Source organism: Chinchilla lanigera, unplaced genomic scaffold, assembly GCF_000276665.1.
Source record: "Chinchilla lanigera isolate Chin_1 unplaced genomic scaffold, ChiLan1.0 scaffold00011, whole genome shotgun sequence".
NCBI lineage: Eukaryota > Metazoa > Chordata > Mammalia > Rodentia > Chinchillidae > Chinchilla > Chinchilla lanigera.
The window spans coordinates 5,240,475-5,255,826 of record NW_004955412.1 but is presented as its reverse complement, the minus strand read 5'-3'; the positions used below and the strand labels follow the sequence as shown (position 1 = coordinate 5,255,826).

Here is a 15,352-nt window from a genome sequence, read left to right as displayed (position 1 = left end):
TTTTATTCTTTAAAATAAATTTTTTTTTTTTTAAAAAAAGAATACTTGTGTTTAAGTAGCAGGGAGAAGGTAAAGCCAGAAAAGAGATTATTAGTTTAAGATATTTCTTTGTTAGGTGCATATTTGTATCTATTGTGTGTCAGTCACTATGCTACTGCCATAAAAACTATGGTCTTTGCCTTGAAATTATCAGGCTTTGAATCAGAAGCAAGCCTTAAGAAAGTTTCATTTTGCCTTTTAATTTGACATTGCTAGAGTCTTAGGCGTGTTTCTAGAATGAAGAGAGGGAGCCAGTGTAATGGAAAATTTGAAGATTCATCCCAGGCACTGAGATATCCACTTCAGAGAATGGTCATTTTCAATAACATTTTCATTATGTTCACAATTTTTAAGAATAGAGCTGCAAAACACACAATGTTCTATAAATTTGACATTTCTGTGGTTAGTATGATCATTAATGATAACAATTCATATAAAGGTACATATGAAGTCTGAATTATCTGTTCTGGATATTATATTGAACAAATTTCTACTTAACACTTCAAAATAGTTCCAATGTAATGCTCTTCCCACTCCAGTTATTAGTTCTTCTTCCTTACTGTTTCTGTGCAAACCATTTCATAGTTACCGAGGTGTACCTTTCCAAAGGCATTTTTCTGAAGGTAAAAAAATTTGACCCGTAAGAAGAAGATGAATTTGTAATTATGCTTTGTCTGTCTACTGCCTCTCTAGCAAAAGTATGGATTTATGATGTTGGCATGAAATGATAAAAAGAATTTGTATGACTTAAAATGCCAGGCTTTCCAGAAGGTACCTTATTTTTCTTAGGGAGGGTGGTGTTTCAAAGGAGGGCATGGAAACTATTAAGTATTGGCTTCCATTTTTGTTGTAAGCCTTCCAGCAAATTTTTACTGAAGACTCTTTGCCCTGTAGTTTTTTCCACAGAGAGCTGACTGATATTTGAAGAAGTGTTTTCGTTTATTAAAGAGAAATATGATGTATTCATCCCAAGCCTCTCTCTTGTTTTTAAATGTATGTGTTTTTATTTGTGGAGAATCTGTACAAGGTAATTGTGTACATCATTCTATGGTAAGAATTTTCGTAATTTATTTTTGCTAGGAAAGTTGGATTAGCTTTCAAGATACATATTAGAAGTTTGAAAATATTAATTATACTATCAAATATAATGCTTGCAACAGTTAAAATATTTTGAAATGTTGAGACTGCTTAAATGTTACTATTTATAAACTTAAACTATAAACGGTTGACTTTAAAAATTCTCATAAAAATTTTTGAAAAATTTCAGGCTTAGTTTAAAAACTAGTTCACAACTTTCTGATTAACTTGAATAAAAAAATTACTTTGCTGTTGTAAAAAAAGTTTTTCTATGAAGTTTTGTATTTCAGGTATGGTCTTGTGAATGTTTAATTAAGAAATCTAAAACAGTATGAGAGTGATAGCCAATGTGGTGTATGCAATGCTGTGAGCAGCTGGAGATTTGAAGCCTCACATATTTTAATGCTGGTTTATAATTTTCAAGTTTCATGAACTGTTTTTACCGTTGTATCAAAACCATATCCCAGTGTTCCGTGATTGAAACAAGAACAAATTCTTTAAAAAAATCTCAGAAATATTAATGATTGAATTTTTTAAAGTATGTGCTAAAATTTAAGAACCTTCTAGAAAAAAGGATATATATAAGCTAGAATTTTGAAAACATCCAGTATGTCAGTCATCACAGAAGTAGAAAGTGAAAGAAGATTAAAATAGAACTGTGTAATAAAATGTAAACATCATTTTGGGGATATAACATCTTTATAACATAGTTGCTTCTATAATTTTCTCTCAATATCCAGATGAAGCAGGACAAAACTTGTTATTATTTTATTAAAATAGATATTAAATTTATATAACTTCTACCAAAGAATGCTTTAATATTGAAGAAACCAATAGCACACTGATAATTGCAGATACTTTTGGAATGATAATTAGAATTGGCCTTTTAAGGGGCTGGGGATTTAGCTCAGTGGCACAGCGCCTGCCTGGCAAGCATGAGGTTGTGAGTTTGATTCCCAGTACCAGAGGAAAAAAAAAAAAAGAATTGGCCTTTTAATGATATATGTTATAGATTTTGCAAAGCAAAATTCCATATTTTTAATTTTATTATTAATTTTTTGATTACTTTCAAATTGATGAGCACTTGACCTTTCAAACCCTTACTTGTGTTATCTTACACAAAAGCTATGGGTTTGCCACTACAATTTTTTCCCTTACAATTTAACAATAGATGGTTGCGGAAAGTCCATTTGGCTAGAAATGTAGGTGTCTCAGGAACATTTCTTAGTCCCTTCTCAAGGAAATTCAAACTGCAAGATGCTTAGAAGAGGAAAGACTCAGCCCTGCGTTACATATACAGATTTGCAGAAGTTAAAGTCAAGGCAGTAGAGTCACAGTAATGGAAATAAACCCTAAATATATTATTTTGGAAGTTGAGAAGAAAAAAGGATGATGAAAGTATTGAATTAACATACACTTATTATTCCTATCTAAAATTTATCCATAAGGTTTGCTTATGGAAGTTTGAATTTTTTAAAAAATTTAAAAAAATTTTTTTGGTATCGGGAATCAAAATCAGGACCTTGTGCTTGCCAGGCAGGCACTTGTGCCGTTGAGCTATATCCCCGGCCCCTGGAAGTTTGAATTAATCAGTTAATTATATTTTTTCTAAGGATTATCCTCATGGTATGTCTGGAACTCTAATTTTTTTTTATAGTTTTATTTATTATGTGTTAGATCCACATATTTCAGACCTTCTTCTTGTTTTCATTGTTTTAATGTAAAGAGTTCTCCAGTAGTTAATAGTGTGGAAGATGTAACTGATGCAAAAGATGAAAGTCAGAGTAGTGACACTGTTTATAAGGAAGACTGTGAAGAGTCCTGCGATGTTAAAACTACAGTTACACGAGAAGAAAGACATTCACTGTGCAGTAAGTATTGAAAATGAACACAATTACCAAGGGATACAGCTTCTTGTTACTAAGGTAGACATAAAAAAACACAGCTTTCATCCGGGTCATTTTATATCCGTCCTTATCACCTGAGGTCAGAGGCTTTGTATGCTCGACACACAGTAGGGCTTAGTAAAATTTGGTAAATGAATGAATCCTTCTTCCAAATAGCCCTGTGGCATCACCTGACCAGAGGGAAGGGGCAAATCAGAGGGCTCTAATTGTATAGTATATTAATTTACTGAGGGCATTTTTTTCTTTTCTTCTGACCTTTGGGAAACCTTACCTGTTTTTTTTTTTTTTTTTTTTTTTTAGGGGGTGGTGATGGAGGAGAGACTATCAAACATTAGTACATTGGCATTTAGTACTCTAATAACAAATGCATTAGTATAATACAATTCATAGCCGATTTATGTAGTGAAGTGTGATATGAGAAGTTTTACTGTCAATTCAAAAAGCTGTTTAGTCAAAGCAGAGCGGTAGCATTAATGACCTGCTGTGTGTAGATGTGCTGCAGCGCATGGGGACAGGAGGAAGACGCAGGATCAGAAAGGTGCAGCTGATGGTTTGATCCAGGCCGCGTAGGATCAGCACTTCTAGGTCAATCCGGAAGTGTGAAACGCTTCCTTTAACGGAGCTAATAGTGTGTATAACCAAGGGGCTCCGACTTCTCAAACCAATGAATGCAGCTTTAGTACCAGTGGGAGAGATGTCTTCATCCAGGAAAAAGTTGATAGAGAGTGAGAGACAGAAATTAAAAGAGATGAATCTGAGTGAGATAGGATACAAAATATCAGACATTATTAATTAATCCTACTCGTAGGTGGAATAAACTCAGAAATAAAATAATTCTAAAGGATAAAATATGCAATGATGTTCAAATCATTTTGTCACAGAAGACATCATTGATATCATGTGTAAAGCTTGAGTAGGGTCTGGGAATACAGGTAGTCAACATTTATTTTCTAACTTTGATGATCGTGTTAAGAACGTATTTAGTGTAAGAAAAATGAGGGGTGGTGGGACAGTTTGACAACATAGTTTCAAATGCCATAAGGAAAAAGTCATTTGTACTGTTTCTGCAACTTTTCCAAAAGGGATATCGAATATTTTCTATAAAGATTTTTTAAAAGAAAAATGTATACTGAAGTTCAGTCAGAAATCAACCAAGCAAAAATGTTGACTAAGAATTATTATGGGTGTGTATGTGTGTTGGCAGATTAATTATATAAAATATAGTATTAGAAAAAATTAAAGAAAACCAAAGGTTTTTGTTTAAAGTGAACCTAACTGGTATGCAAGTTAATTAACTGTTCTCTTTTAATATCTTATATGGTAATTTATAATGAATCTCTTGCCTCTGTATGTCTCATTTCATAGAGTGACAATCAATATTCAGAATGTTGTCCCTTAATTAGAGAAGATTAATTATTTTGGGCAATCTGTGTTATTAGAAAGTATTGTTTCATTAAATTTTTTTTTTAGTTAATCCTGAGTTAAACACAATATATACTGACTAAAATATACAGTTCTGAGTATTCAGATAAACTGATATATTTTGTTTACATACTTATCCAAAATCATGTGAAATTCATTTTCACTGTAATTGTTTTCTATAACAATGTAATATTTAGCAGCTATTTTTATTATGGTTAAGGAAATCTGCAAAATTCTATCGTTTCCTACACACGAAGTACCAAAAAACTATTAAGAAATATGATGGATGAGCAACAAGCATCCCTGGATTATTTATCCAATCAGGTATGGACTTTTAGTACTGTGTTGTTATTGCATGTGTATATTAACTGCTAGCTGAAGGCACTATTTTTTTTTTTTAATACAGTCACGTTCAGACATCTATTTAGTGCCTGCTATGTGAAAGGTACCACAATATGTAAGAGGTACCGCAGTAAGCCTCCAACAAACAGACAGTGATCAAAACAGTGGCCATTCAAGAGATACAGTTTAGTGGAGCAGAAAAAGGTAAAAAAAATAGTGGATGCTGTTAGAATGACGCAAAAGAGAAAGAGAGCTGGCAAGCTGAGTCATGAGAGATCAATAAGTGCATTAGAAGTCCCAAGGATTGGGTAGGGAGGAGGGCATTCTATTTTGAGGGAATTCTTGGTGTGGGTTGGATCAGCTGGTGAGGTTCACGATGTACAAGGAAAGCTGAAGAACTAAAGAAATAACCAGGGGTTAAACTGTGGCACACGAAATAGTCAATCAAGGGTTCACCCGAGGAAATAGTATGATCCCATTGACAGCTAGTGTAGAGAATGACGACTCCAAGAAGATCAAAGGGAGAGGACCAGAAAGGAGAGGAAAATCTGCATCACACAGAGGTGGGCAGACGGAATCAGTATCAGGAGGTAGACACTGCCGGATGTGATGACTGTTACTTAGTTACACTTCGAATGTTTTGTTAAAGCAGTAAGGGTTCAGCTTAGAGAAAAGGGCAGCACTTCAGAGCTGTATTTATAAGAGGCTTAGAGGTGGTGTATATATAATTTAGTTGGAGGAGGTTTGTTCAAACATAAGTTCACTTAAATGTGTGTGCGCATGTGTGTTTAGGTGAATGAGCTCATGAATCGAGTTCTCCTTTTGACTACAGAAGTCTTTAGGAAGCAGCTGGACCCTTTTCCTCACAGAACAGTGCAGTCGCATGGTGAGAGTGCTGATACTTCAGTTTTTTTCATTTTGTGTTTTATCGCTTAAAATTTTCCTGGACAGCTTAGTATATTTAAACGTTTTGTTTATAAAAGGCAGCTCACTGTTCTCTAACAAGACTGGAAGGCTAATACCTGCCATTAAGTAAATTACACCACGGACAATGTGCACTTTCCTAAACCAGAAAACTTTTTGAACCATTTGAAAATCATGCCTGCACAAGGACATCCTGAGTCTGTTGAAAATAGCGAAGTTGTAGGCAGCTTTACGCTGGACGTCTGCTTTTGCCATGTTATTAATAATTACTTTTCAGACAGAAGAAAAGTAAGTTTCAGAATTCCTCCCACCTGTAAAAATATTTTTGACTGGTTTGAAAGGTTTCAAACTGGGATATAACATTTGAAAAGAAAAAGACATTTAAGGTAGAAATAAATAGAAAGTTAGTACTTTTTTGTACTGAAATGCAGCATATTAATTCCTATGGCTTGGTCTTGTAAGAAAGGGACTCTGTAAACCTACAGAATGAATTCCCACCACAAAGTTCTCAGCAAGTAAATTTCACTGAGGGCCTGGTATGTGCTCTTTATTTTTTTCCTAGAAAGGGAAGATAATAGACAATGCCTGAGACCCTCCTGTGTTCGAGGTGAAGATAGGCACTTTCACTTGTTACTTTAAGTTATTTGATTGTAGCATTTATTTCCTGCAAGTGTCTCTCAGAAGGTAATGTCCCGTGGTAGTTCAGAACATGAACTCCCAACTATCTGGCCTCAAACCTCTGACCTGCTGTTTCTTTGATGTGTTCCCTCATCAGTAAACTTGTAGTATCTGTCTCAGGTGGTCAGTTTGAAGGGGAAAATCAGTAAATATGTAAAAAAGTCCTTAAACTGTTGCTTGATGCATACTAAGAGCAATATCAAGACTTGCTGTGATGATGATTACCATCAGATAAGGAATGTAAAGCCCAAAAAATCTAAATAATCTGTTTATACTTATTCGGATGGTAATGACAAAGCAGATACTTCAGCCTAGATCATTTCTTCAGCATGAACTTCTATCATACCTTTGAGTGTAAAGTTATTATAAGAACATATCTTAACAATTCAGAACCTAGGCAGCAAATCTACATCTCCTGGGAATAAAGGGAAAAGAAACACTTCTTTATAGTTAACTTTTTAGAGAGACATTTCTGTGTATTAATGTATGGCAGGCCCTGTGCTAAGGGCTTTATATAATATCTAGGTATGTAAATTGTCAGGATGACACTATAATATAGTATTATTATTTTGATATTTTATGAAGAAAATAAGGCTTTGGTTAGTTAATGCCTCTTGGCTGGTGAGGAGTAGAACCGGTCCTCTAAACCAGGCATCTGAGCAACTGATGCTTTTAAGAGCTGGATTTTTTACGTTTATAAAAGTTGCAACTGCAGTATTTTCAATAAAATATAATATTCCTAGTAAAAACCCAGTGTCCATATCCACACATGCATGTGTACAATTCCCGGGGAGCTGAGTGGTTTGGAGAGGGTCATTATGTGGACTGCAGCTCTGACTTTTGTAAAGATGGTGTTGATCTCAAGCTGAACTTCTTGGTAAAGACGGTGGCTTCTCCATTTCCATCGTTTGCCTGTGGGTAACAGCGTTGTCCAATATACATCAGTTTCCAAGTTTGGAATACAGTAGTCAAGGGTGTGTTGACAGTTGTTAACTTACTTACTTTTGAGTTTCCTCCTCTCCATTCGTAGAGATTTCCCTTACGCCCTCTAAGAGGAACCTGGATTCCTGAAAGAATCTTAGTTATTGGAAAAGAGAATGCATAGTATATTAAGTCAGTGTTGATCCCAAATAAGATACATATATACAGTAGAACATTAATCATTAACTATGATGTTGTGGGTGAATGTTTATTGCAGCCTAAATTTTTAATTTTATTTCATTTTTTGTCTTTTTGAGACAGGGTCTCAGTTCAGGCTGGCCTTGAGCTCACTTTGTAGCCCAGGCTGGTCTTGAACTTGCAACGATCCTCCTGCCTCAGCCTCCCAAGTACTGGGATTACAGGCATGCGCCACCACACCCAGCTTACAGCCTAAATTTTTTAACCTCAGTTCTTCTATATATTTTCTAAAATTGTGACCATGTATCATTTCTAAGAAGTTAAGACCATTATATCATTAATGGAGATTATACTAATAATTTCAAAAAGCACTATCAATTCTCTACAGTAACGACTGTCTGAAATGCAAAACTGAAGGTATCCTAAATAATTTTACTTTTCTAGGTTTAGATTGCACTGATATTAAAGATACCATTGGCTCTGTTACCAAGACACCAAGTGGTTTATATATAATCTATCCAGAAGGCTCTAATTACCCATTTGAGGTAAAGTTTTTCTTTATTGTATAGAATAAGATAAAATTCAATATTAATATTTAACATATTAATTTTTTGAAATGTTTTCCTTGAAATATCTGAAATAAATTGGTAGAAGCTCCAGTTTTAAAATTGTGGTTTTCTGTAATTCTAAGGCCCAAATGATGAAACAGAGAAGAACATCCCATCTTTCACTTTTCTACTTGAGTTTCCATGGTTACAATTTTCAAAGTAAATCTGTTCAGCACACGGTCTTATATTATCCTTACAGTAGGCAGAATCATGCAGCATAAATCTCTGCTTTAATTAACCTATGGAGGTTAGAAAAAATGGTGTTCTTTTCCTTGGATCCCACTAAAATACATTTGATTACCCTTCCTATTTTTGATTATACTTTCTTTTAATGAAAAAGGATTCTATGTGATTATATAAGAAATTAATAAATAAAAAATATTTTACGGTCATACAAGGCAGATTGATAAGATAATCTATTCTTAATCTGAATAAAATGAGATCATCCTATGTCTGTCCTTAGTAGTTCTATGCTTTGATTTCTAAAGGAAACTTTTATTAGAGATAATGCATATTGATAGGATATATGTGTGTATACATACATGTGTCTTTTCTGGGCACACTTTTTCTTTACATAGGAAAATTTATGTGTTGTATGATTCTTTATTGATAGTCTTTATTGTACAATGTTTTTTTTAAAGTGCATACTACCAGTATCTCCTTAGAGTTACTACTATTACTTTTTGTAATCTGTTGACAAGATACCAAAAATTGGCAATTAGGTGGGAAATAATTTTAAAATTACCTAAATTACTTTGCCTACATATTCAGAACTGGATCTGAACAGCTGTGGTGAGGAAGGCTTCTAATTCTGTAGAGTGTGGGGTGCATAATTGCCTCTTCCGTGGGAAGATGCTGGTTCCCTCACCTCCTCCACACCACTTTTCCCTGTCTCTGTGTGGGAAGTTCCTGATGGAGAGAGTTGCTCTGCTTTTGTCCCTGTCACTTTTTCTCTGTCACTTTTATGGGTCTCCTGCAGCTGCCCGCTTAGGTGCGTCTGTGAGCACCTGCTGCGTGGGATTGGAGGGTGATTTTCTGTCTGGAAGTGCTGGTCTGAACACAAGCCGGTTTGTGGGAGATTAGAGTGACCAAGCCAGACATACAGGCACATTTAACACTTAAAATACTGAGCATTTTAATGGGAAGAAAAAGTTAATTTGTAGAGTAATAATGCACATCACTCTGCCACACCAGATCAGTACCATTATTACTAACCTGAAAAATATTTATAGAGTTGAAGAATAAGAAGATAAGCTTAAAAAGTTATAGTAAGAAAGCAAATAGCTTAAAAAGTGACTGGTACAAGGACTGCAATTAATTTTATTATAAGTTTGTTTTATAATAGTATTTTTCTAGAGTTAAAAAAATCTGAATACATTAATGGCATACAAATGTATTGAAATTTTCAGTGAAAAGTATCTTATCTTTCTCTGGGCTTCTAGATGAAGCATCAGTTTTATAATATCAAATAACGAAGTTAATGGTGTATTATTCTGGTATTTTCTGGGCGTGTTTAGGTGATGTGCGACATGGATTACAGAGGAGGTGGATGGACCGTGATACAGAAAAGGATGGATGGGATGATTGATTTCCAGAGGTTGTGGTGTGATTATCTGGATGGATTTGGTGACCTTTTAGGTCAACTTTTATGTATTTCTTCTCTACTTTTTTCCTCCCACTTTGATATTATGTGTATAGATTTTCTGCATTGATTGTAAAAATAGCAAGTCCATGTGACTATCAAAATATGACTTAAAATATGCTGTCTTCATATGTCAGATTTTAAAAAGATCCTCAGTTGATATCTAAAAATTTTTAAAAGATATCTGTTGAAATGTGATTTGAGAGAAAATTCCAAATTGAGTACTCTTCAAATTCAAATGAGCATAGTGCCTTACAAAAATATTAATAAATGTCACTATGTTCAGATTTCAAAATTATAAACCCCAGGAGAATGATTTTTGCTAGTAAGCAGGACATCGATATTTCTTTTTTGTTGGGGAGAGGGTTTGAGACAGAGTCTCACTATGTAGTGCAGGCTCGCCTTGAACTCTCTTATGTAGCCCAGGCTGGCCTCAAACTCATGGTGATGCTCCTGCCTCAGCCTCCTGAGTGCTGAGATTAAAAGCATGCACCAACATTGGTATTTCTGAACCTTGCAGACTTTTACATTAGTTGGAACTTCTGCAGGTGACTTTGATAATTTATGTGCTATTTTAAATGTTGCTATCATTGTCATTTAAAATGTTTAGCATCTCATAATAATGTCATTCAAGGATTCATTCAGTAAATGGAAGTGTTAATCCTGGTGGTATAAACCCTATGCGTGCCAATGGTTTTAAAAGGGGTTTGGCTTATAGCCAGAAAAGAGCCATGCTATAGAATGCAGTTAAATACTTGTCTTTCTCAACATGTCTCTGATTTCCCACTGAGTGTTTCCTTTTGAATTAAGTAGTCATAGATTGACATAGCTTAGAATTGTCATCTTCCTTACTTTATGTTTATTTCTATGGAGTGATGATATGAGTTTTGATTAATAAAGTCTTTAGGTAGATATTCTTGATGCAAACTGAGATTGCCTTTTACTTGAACATTTAAAAAATAATTTGAGGATTAAGAAAAATGTACTGTTAAGTCTTAAATATAGGGCTAGAGTCAAGGGAAAAGATGACAGGGACTTAAGGGCAAGAGTCACAGGCTGCTTGAGACTAAACAGACCCCAAGGGGTCCATCTTACTCGGCCCGTTTTCTTCTTGTGTTTATTCTGGATACGTTTTCAATTCTAACTGGGTGGTAGCTAAATTGCCCTGGTAAGCCCTGGAAAAAGGACTTGATATCTTAGTTTTAGTTTTAAGAGTTTGAATGCAGTCCCATTATTCCCTAACTCTTTGAAGTTTGTTTTGACTAGATTCGTAGGTCCTTTGGTAATTTCATAATTCAAGTAGAAGCATATATCCCAGAGGCTATGCTCCTTTAGGCTATGCCATGGACTGAGGGAAGTAGAAAGCCATTGGGTAGGATATGCTTGCAAAAATTGTGCCATCTGAATTCGGAAGTTCTTTCACTTATCTTGGATTTAAAATCATCTTGGAAATATTGACTCTAAACCTGAGATAGGCTGGTGTTGCTACATTCTACTTCCAATCATAGGGAATTGATAAGCTGCATTACATCAAAGAAATACTTGTTCAGGAAGTATTTTCCGGGAAAACAGTTTCAATGGGCATTTTCAGGACATACTTCTTTTAGGAGTGAACCTCCTGCATTTACTGGTGCACGTGATTTTGTTGCCTACTATAATATACCAACAAATTTCTGCTGACATGCCTTAAGGTAAAACTTGACTTATTATTTAGTCTTTAAATAAACTTATGAACTTCATTTGGGGAGATAAAATGAAACAGTCTAATTTTCTTCAATCTGGTGAAGTAGAAGTAGGAAGTTGTTTTTAATTAGATAAACACTAATAATTTGAACTAGGCCAACCAGTCCTTATAATTCTTTATGTGAGTCATCTCAGAGTTGTTGAAACACTGAATAATACCAAACTTTAAAGAATAAAGGGTTGTTCTACTGTGTTTTGCAATATACTAAAACAAAGCAATTTTTTTACAGGAGAATTTTGGCTAGGACTAAAAAAGATTTTTTATATAGTAAATCAGAAAAATGTCAGTTTTATGCTGTATGTGGCTTTGGAATCAGAAGACAACACATTTGCTTATGCTTCATATGATAATTTTTGGCTAGAGGATGAAACAAGATTTTTTAAACTGCACTTAGGACGGTATTCAGGAAATGCTGGTAAGTTTCTTGTTCTTTGAATTATTCAGAAGATTGATGTATCAGTGACTCAGTATTAGGTGAAATTAAAAGAATGCATTTTATTTGATGTGTGACTCATTCCTGGATCAGGAGTGAGAGAACTTGATACTCTGTTGTGAACGTTGCATTATCTAATGATTTGAAGTCCTATACTTCATATTCTTTAAAACATTTCCCATATATAATCACGGTTGATCTTTTAGATGGAGGCCCAGTGGGGTAGGCTGGGAGGTATTATTCCCAATTCATGTTCAAAGAAACTGACACTTAGAAGTCATAGACTGTTAGAGATGATTGCTGTTCTTTCCTTTTTACCAGTGCAGAAACCTGACAGATGAAGTGACTTGCTCTGTACTTTTACCTCATTACACTGAGCCAGAGAATAATCAAAGTTGATAAAAATGATGAACTTAGTGTTCTCTTCATTCTATGTTGGTGTATCAACTCATTTTCAAATGAATTTAGTTTCCTAGAAATTTTAAAGCATTTTAGTTAAGAAACACTGCAGTCACCTCTGCTGTAGGAACTTGTGGTGTTTATTCATTATGTATGTTCAGTGTTATAATCCAAAAATGAATGTTGTAGGTTTCCAGCTATTTGACTGATCACAATGTGGTGAGTAAGATGAATAAACTCGAGACAAAGAATACTGATAAAATTTTAAGGGTTGAAGAGAGGCTGAGAATGATTCCAACTGATGGCATCCAGGAAATTTCACGAAAGGGTAATTTTCAACAAGGAGTTCATGTGAAAGCTGGGGAAATTTCGAAAGTTACTTACTCCTGCACTATCTGATGGGGAGAGTGGATATGGTGGCACACTTTCTGGGGATAACCAGGGGCCTGGCCTTGGAACAAGACTTGCTCTTGGCAAGTGAACGTTGGCAAATGCAGCAGTTTGAGTAATGGGCTAGAGGGAGGAAAATTACAGGGCATGGAGAACTGTCTGGTATGACTGGAATCTGTGACGTCTAAGGGGCTCATTCTTAGAATATCAGGTGAAAGTCTGAAATGCAGAGCTAGAAATATAGGGAAACTTTTAAAGAGTTACAACATAGAGTTTTCAGTGTTTCATATCTAAAAGTGTAAAAATCCATCTAAATGTAGAATATGCTGAGTACTTTTTTGTGGAGGTTCTTTGAAAGATGAATATGATCTACTTAGAAAGTAAAATGTACAAGTGAGTTTTTATATTATGGAACTTTCAGATTTTGACATGCTGTTGTTCTGTATTTTCCCAAGGTTGTTAGATAGCTTGCAAGTGTTGATCACAGGATGTCAGAACAGTGGAAGAAAAAGGTGTCTGCAGAATGGAAGGACAGGAACAGAGAAAAGATCAGCTGTGTGGTAGAGATGGGCCACAAGTTTGGCTTTGCACTTGGAACAAAAAATAGAAGCATAAACTTAACTATCTGAGCAGCACAGCTGTTCCATAAAAAGTACAAATATTCCTGATGATAAAAGTTGAGAGGAGTTTCTCGGGGTTGTCAGAGAATATAGTGTCCTGTTCACTGACCCCACTTTCACAGTAAATATGGTGAAAGAATATTAATAGTTTTTTTTTTTAAGAAATAGACTTAAGCATTTAAAAAATGAGTTGTTCATCTGTTCATGATAAAAACCCTGAGGAAAGAGCTAAAAGTTTTTCCTCTAAATTTAGGAACAAGACCAGCATGTCCACTATTATAACTCCTATTCATTTGTTTGGTTTTGTTTTTAAGATATGGACTTGCTATGTCATTCAGACTGGACCTTGTAGTGATCCTCCTGCCTCAGCATCCCAGGTGCTGGATTATAGGTGTGCACCACCATACCTGACCACTCCTATTCAATATAGCAGTGTAGTACTTGAAACATTAGTCAGAGCAACATTGAAGAGAAAGAAATAGAAGAGATATATGTGTAGGAAAAGAGGAATTCAAATTATTATTTGCAGATGACACCATCCTCTACATAGAAGACCCAAAAAATGCCACCGAAAAGCTCCTAGAAGTAGCAACTGAAGCCAGTATTATAGCAGGACATAAAGTCAACACACAAAATCAATAGCATTTCATACACCAGTAATGAACTCACTGATAAAGTAGGAAAACAATATCATTCTCAATAACATCAATAAACATGGAATACTTAGGAACTGACCTGACCAGGGAAGTGAAAGACCTGCATAATGAAAACTACTATACTCTGAAAGAGCTTCAAGTGGATGTCTGAATGGAAAGATACCCCTGTTCCTGGGCAGGCCAAACCAATATTGTTGAAATGGCCATACTTCCAAAACTGATATGTAGGTTTAATACAATCCCTATAAAAATACCAACAGCATCCCTCACAGAACTAGAAAAAATAATCCTAAAATTCATATGGAAACCCAAAAGACCCAGAGCAGCGGAAGCAGTCCTATGTAATAAAAGCAACACAGGAGGCATCACAATCCTGGATTTGAAGTGATATTACAAAGCTACAGTGATAGAAACACCGTAGTACTGGCACAGAAACACATGTGGATCAGTGGAACAGAACAGAAGATGCACAACCCCAGGCACATTCAACAAATTAATCTTTGATGAAGGGGCCAAACACTTATACAGGAGGAAATATATATCTTGAACAGATGGTGCTGGGATAACTGGCTACCCACATGTGTAAGATAGAATATAGACCCATATCTTACCATGTACTAAAATAAAAACGGATCAAAGATCTAAATATTAAAACAGAAACAATCTGCTAGATAACAAAATAGGTAAAACTCTTGAAGACATACTTAGTCAAGGACTTTCTGAATAGAATGCCAGATGCTCCAGAATCAACCCATATAATCATATCAAATTAAAAAGCTTCTGTACAGCAAAGGAAACAACCAACACAGTGAAGAGACAACCTATAGAATCCCAAAAATCTTTTGCCAGCTACTCCTTGGACAGAGGGCTAACATCTAGAATATGAAAAGAAATAAAATACATAGACACCCCCCTTTCAGTAGAAGCACAGATGGTTAATAAATACATGAAAGATATTCAACATCTCTGGGCATTAGAGAAATGCAAATTAAAATAATACAGAGATTCTATTTTATTCCAGAAAGAATAGATATAATTAGGAAATCAAATAATAACAAATGATGACAAGGCTGTGGAGAAAAAGGAACCATTTTACGTTGTTGGTGGGAAGGTAAACTTGTTCAACCACTATGGAAATCAGTATCACGATTCCTCTAAAACTGAAAACTAGAAATTTCTCCAACCCAGCTCTTCTTCTTCTAGGTAGGTATATTCCTGAAAGAATTAGACAGCGATACATACTCATGTTTATAGCAGCACAACTCATAATAGCTAGATCTTGGAATCAGTGTATGTGTCTGTCAACAGATGAATGGTCATAGCAAGACCTGGTCTTTTTTTTTTTTTTTTTT

The 15,352-nt window shown here is 35.0% G+C and overlaps 1 protein-coding gene across 1 annotated transcript in view; it reads left to right on the top strand.

Moving 5' to 3' along the window:
• Window positions 1-960: 960 nt before the first annotated feature.
• The window catches only part of Angptl5 (angiopoietin-like 5), an 18,599-nt gene continuing 4,207 nt past the window's right edge, over window positions 961-15,352 (top strand). Inside the window, exons 1-7 of the mRNA XM_005377966.2 lie at window positions 961-1,089; window positions 2,843-2,987; window positions 4,666-4,769; window positions 5,580-5,673; window positions 7,953-8,053; window positions 9,634-9,754; window positions 11,732-11,917. Coding sequence (XP_005378023.1) covers window positions 994-1,089; window positions 2,843-2,987; window positions 4,666-4,769; window positions 5,580-5,673; window positions 7,953-8,053; window positions 9,634-9,754; window positions 11,732-11,917 — 847 coding nt within the window. The 5' untranslated portion in view covers window positions 961-993. The remainder of the gene's footprint in view (window positions 1,090-2,842; window positions 2,988-4,665; window positions 4,770-5,579; window positions 5,674-7,952; window positions 8,054-9,633; window positions 9,755-11,731; window positions 11,918-15,352) is intronic.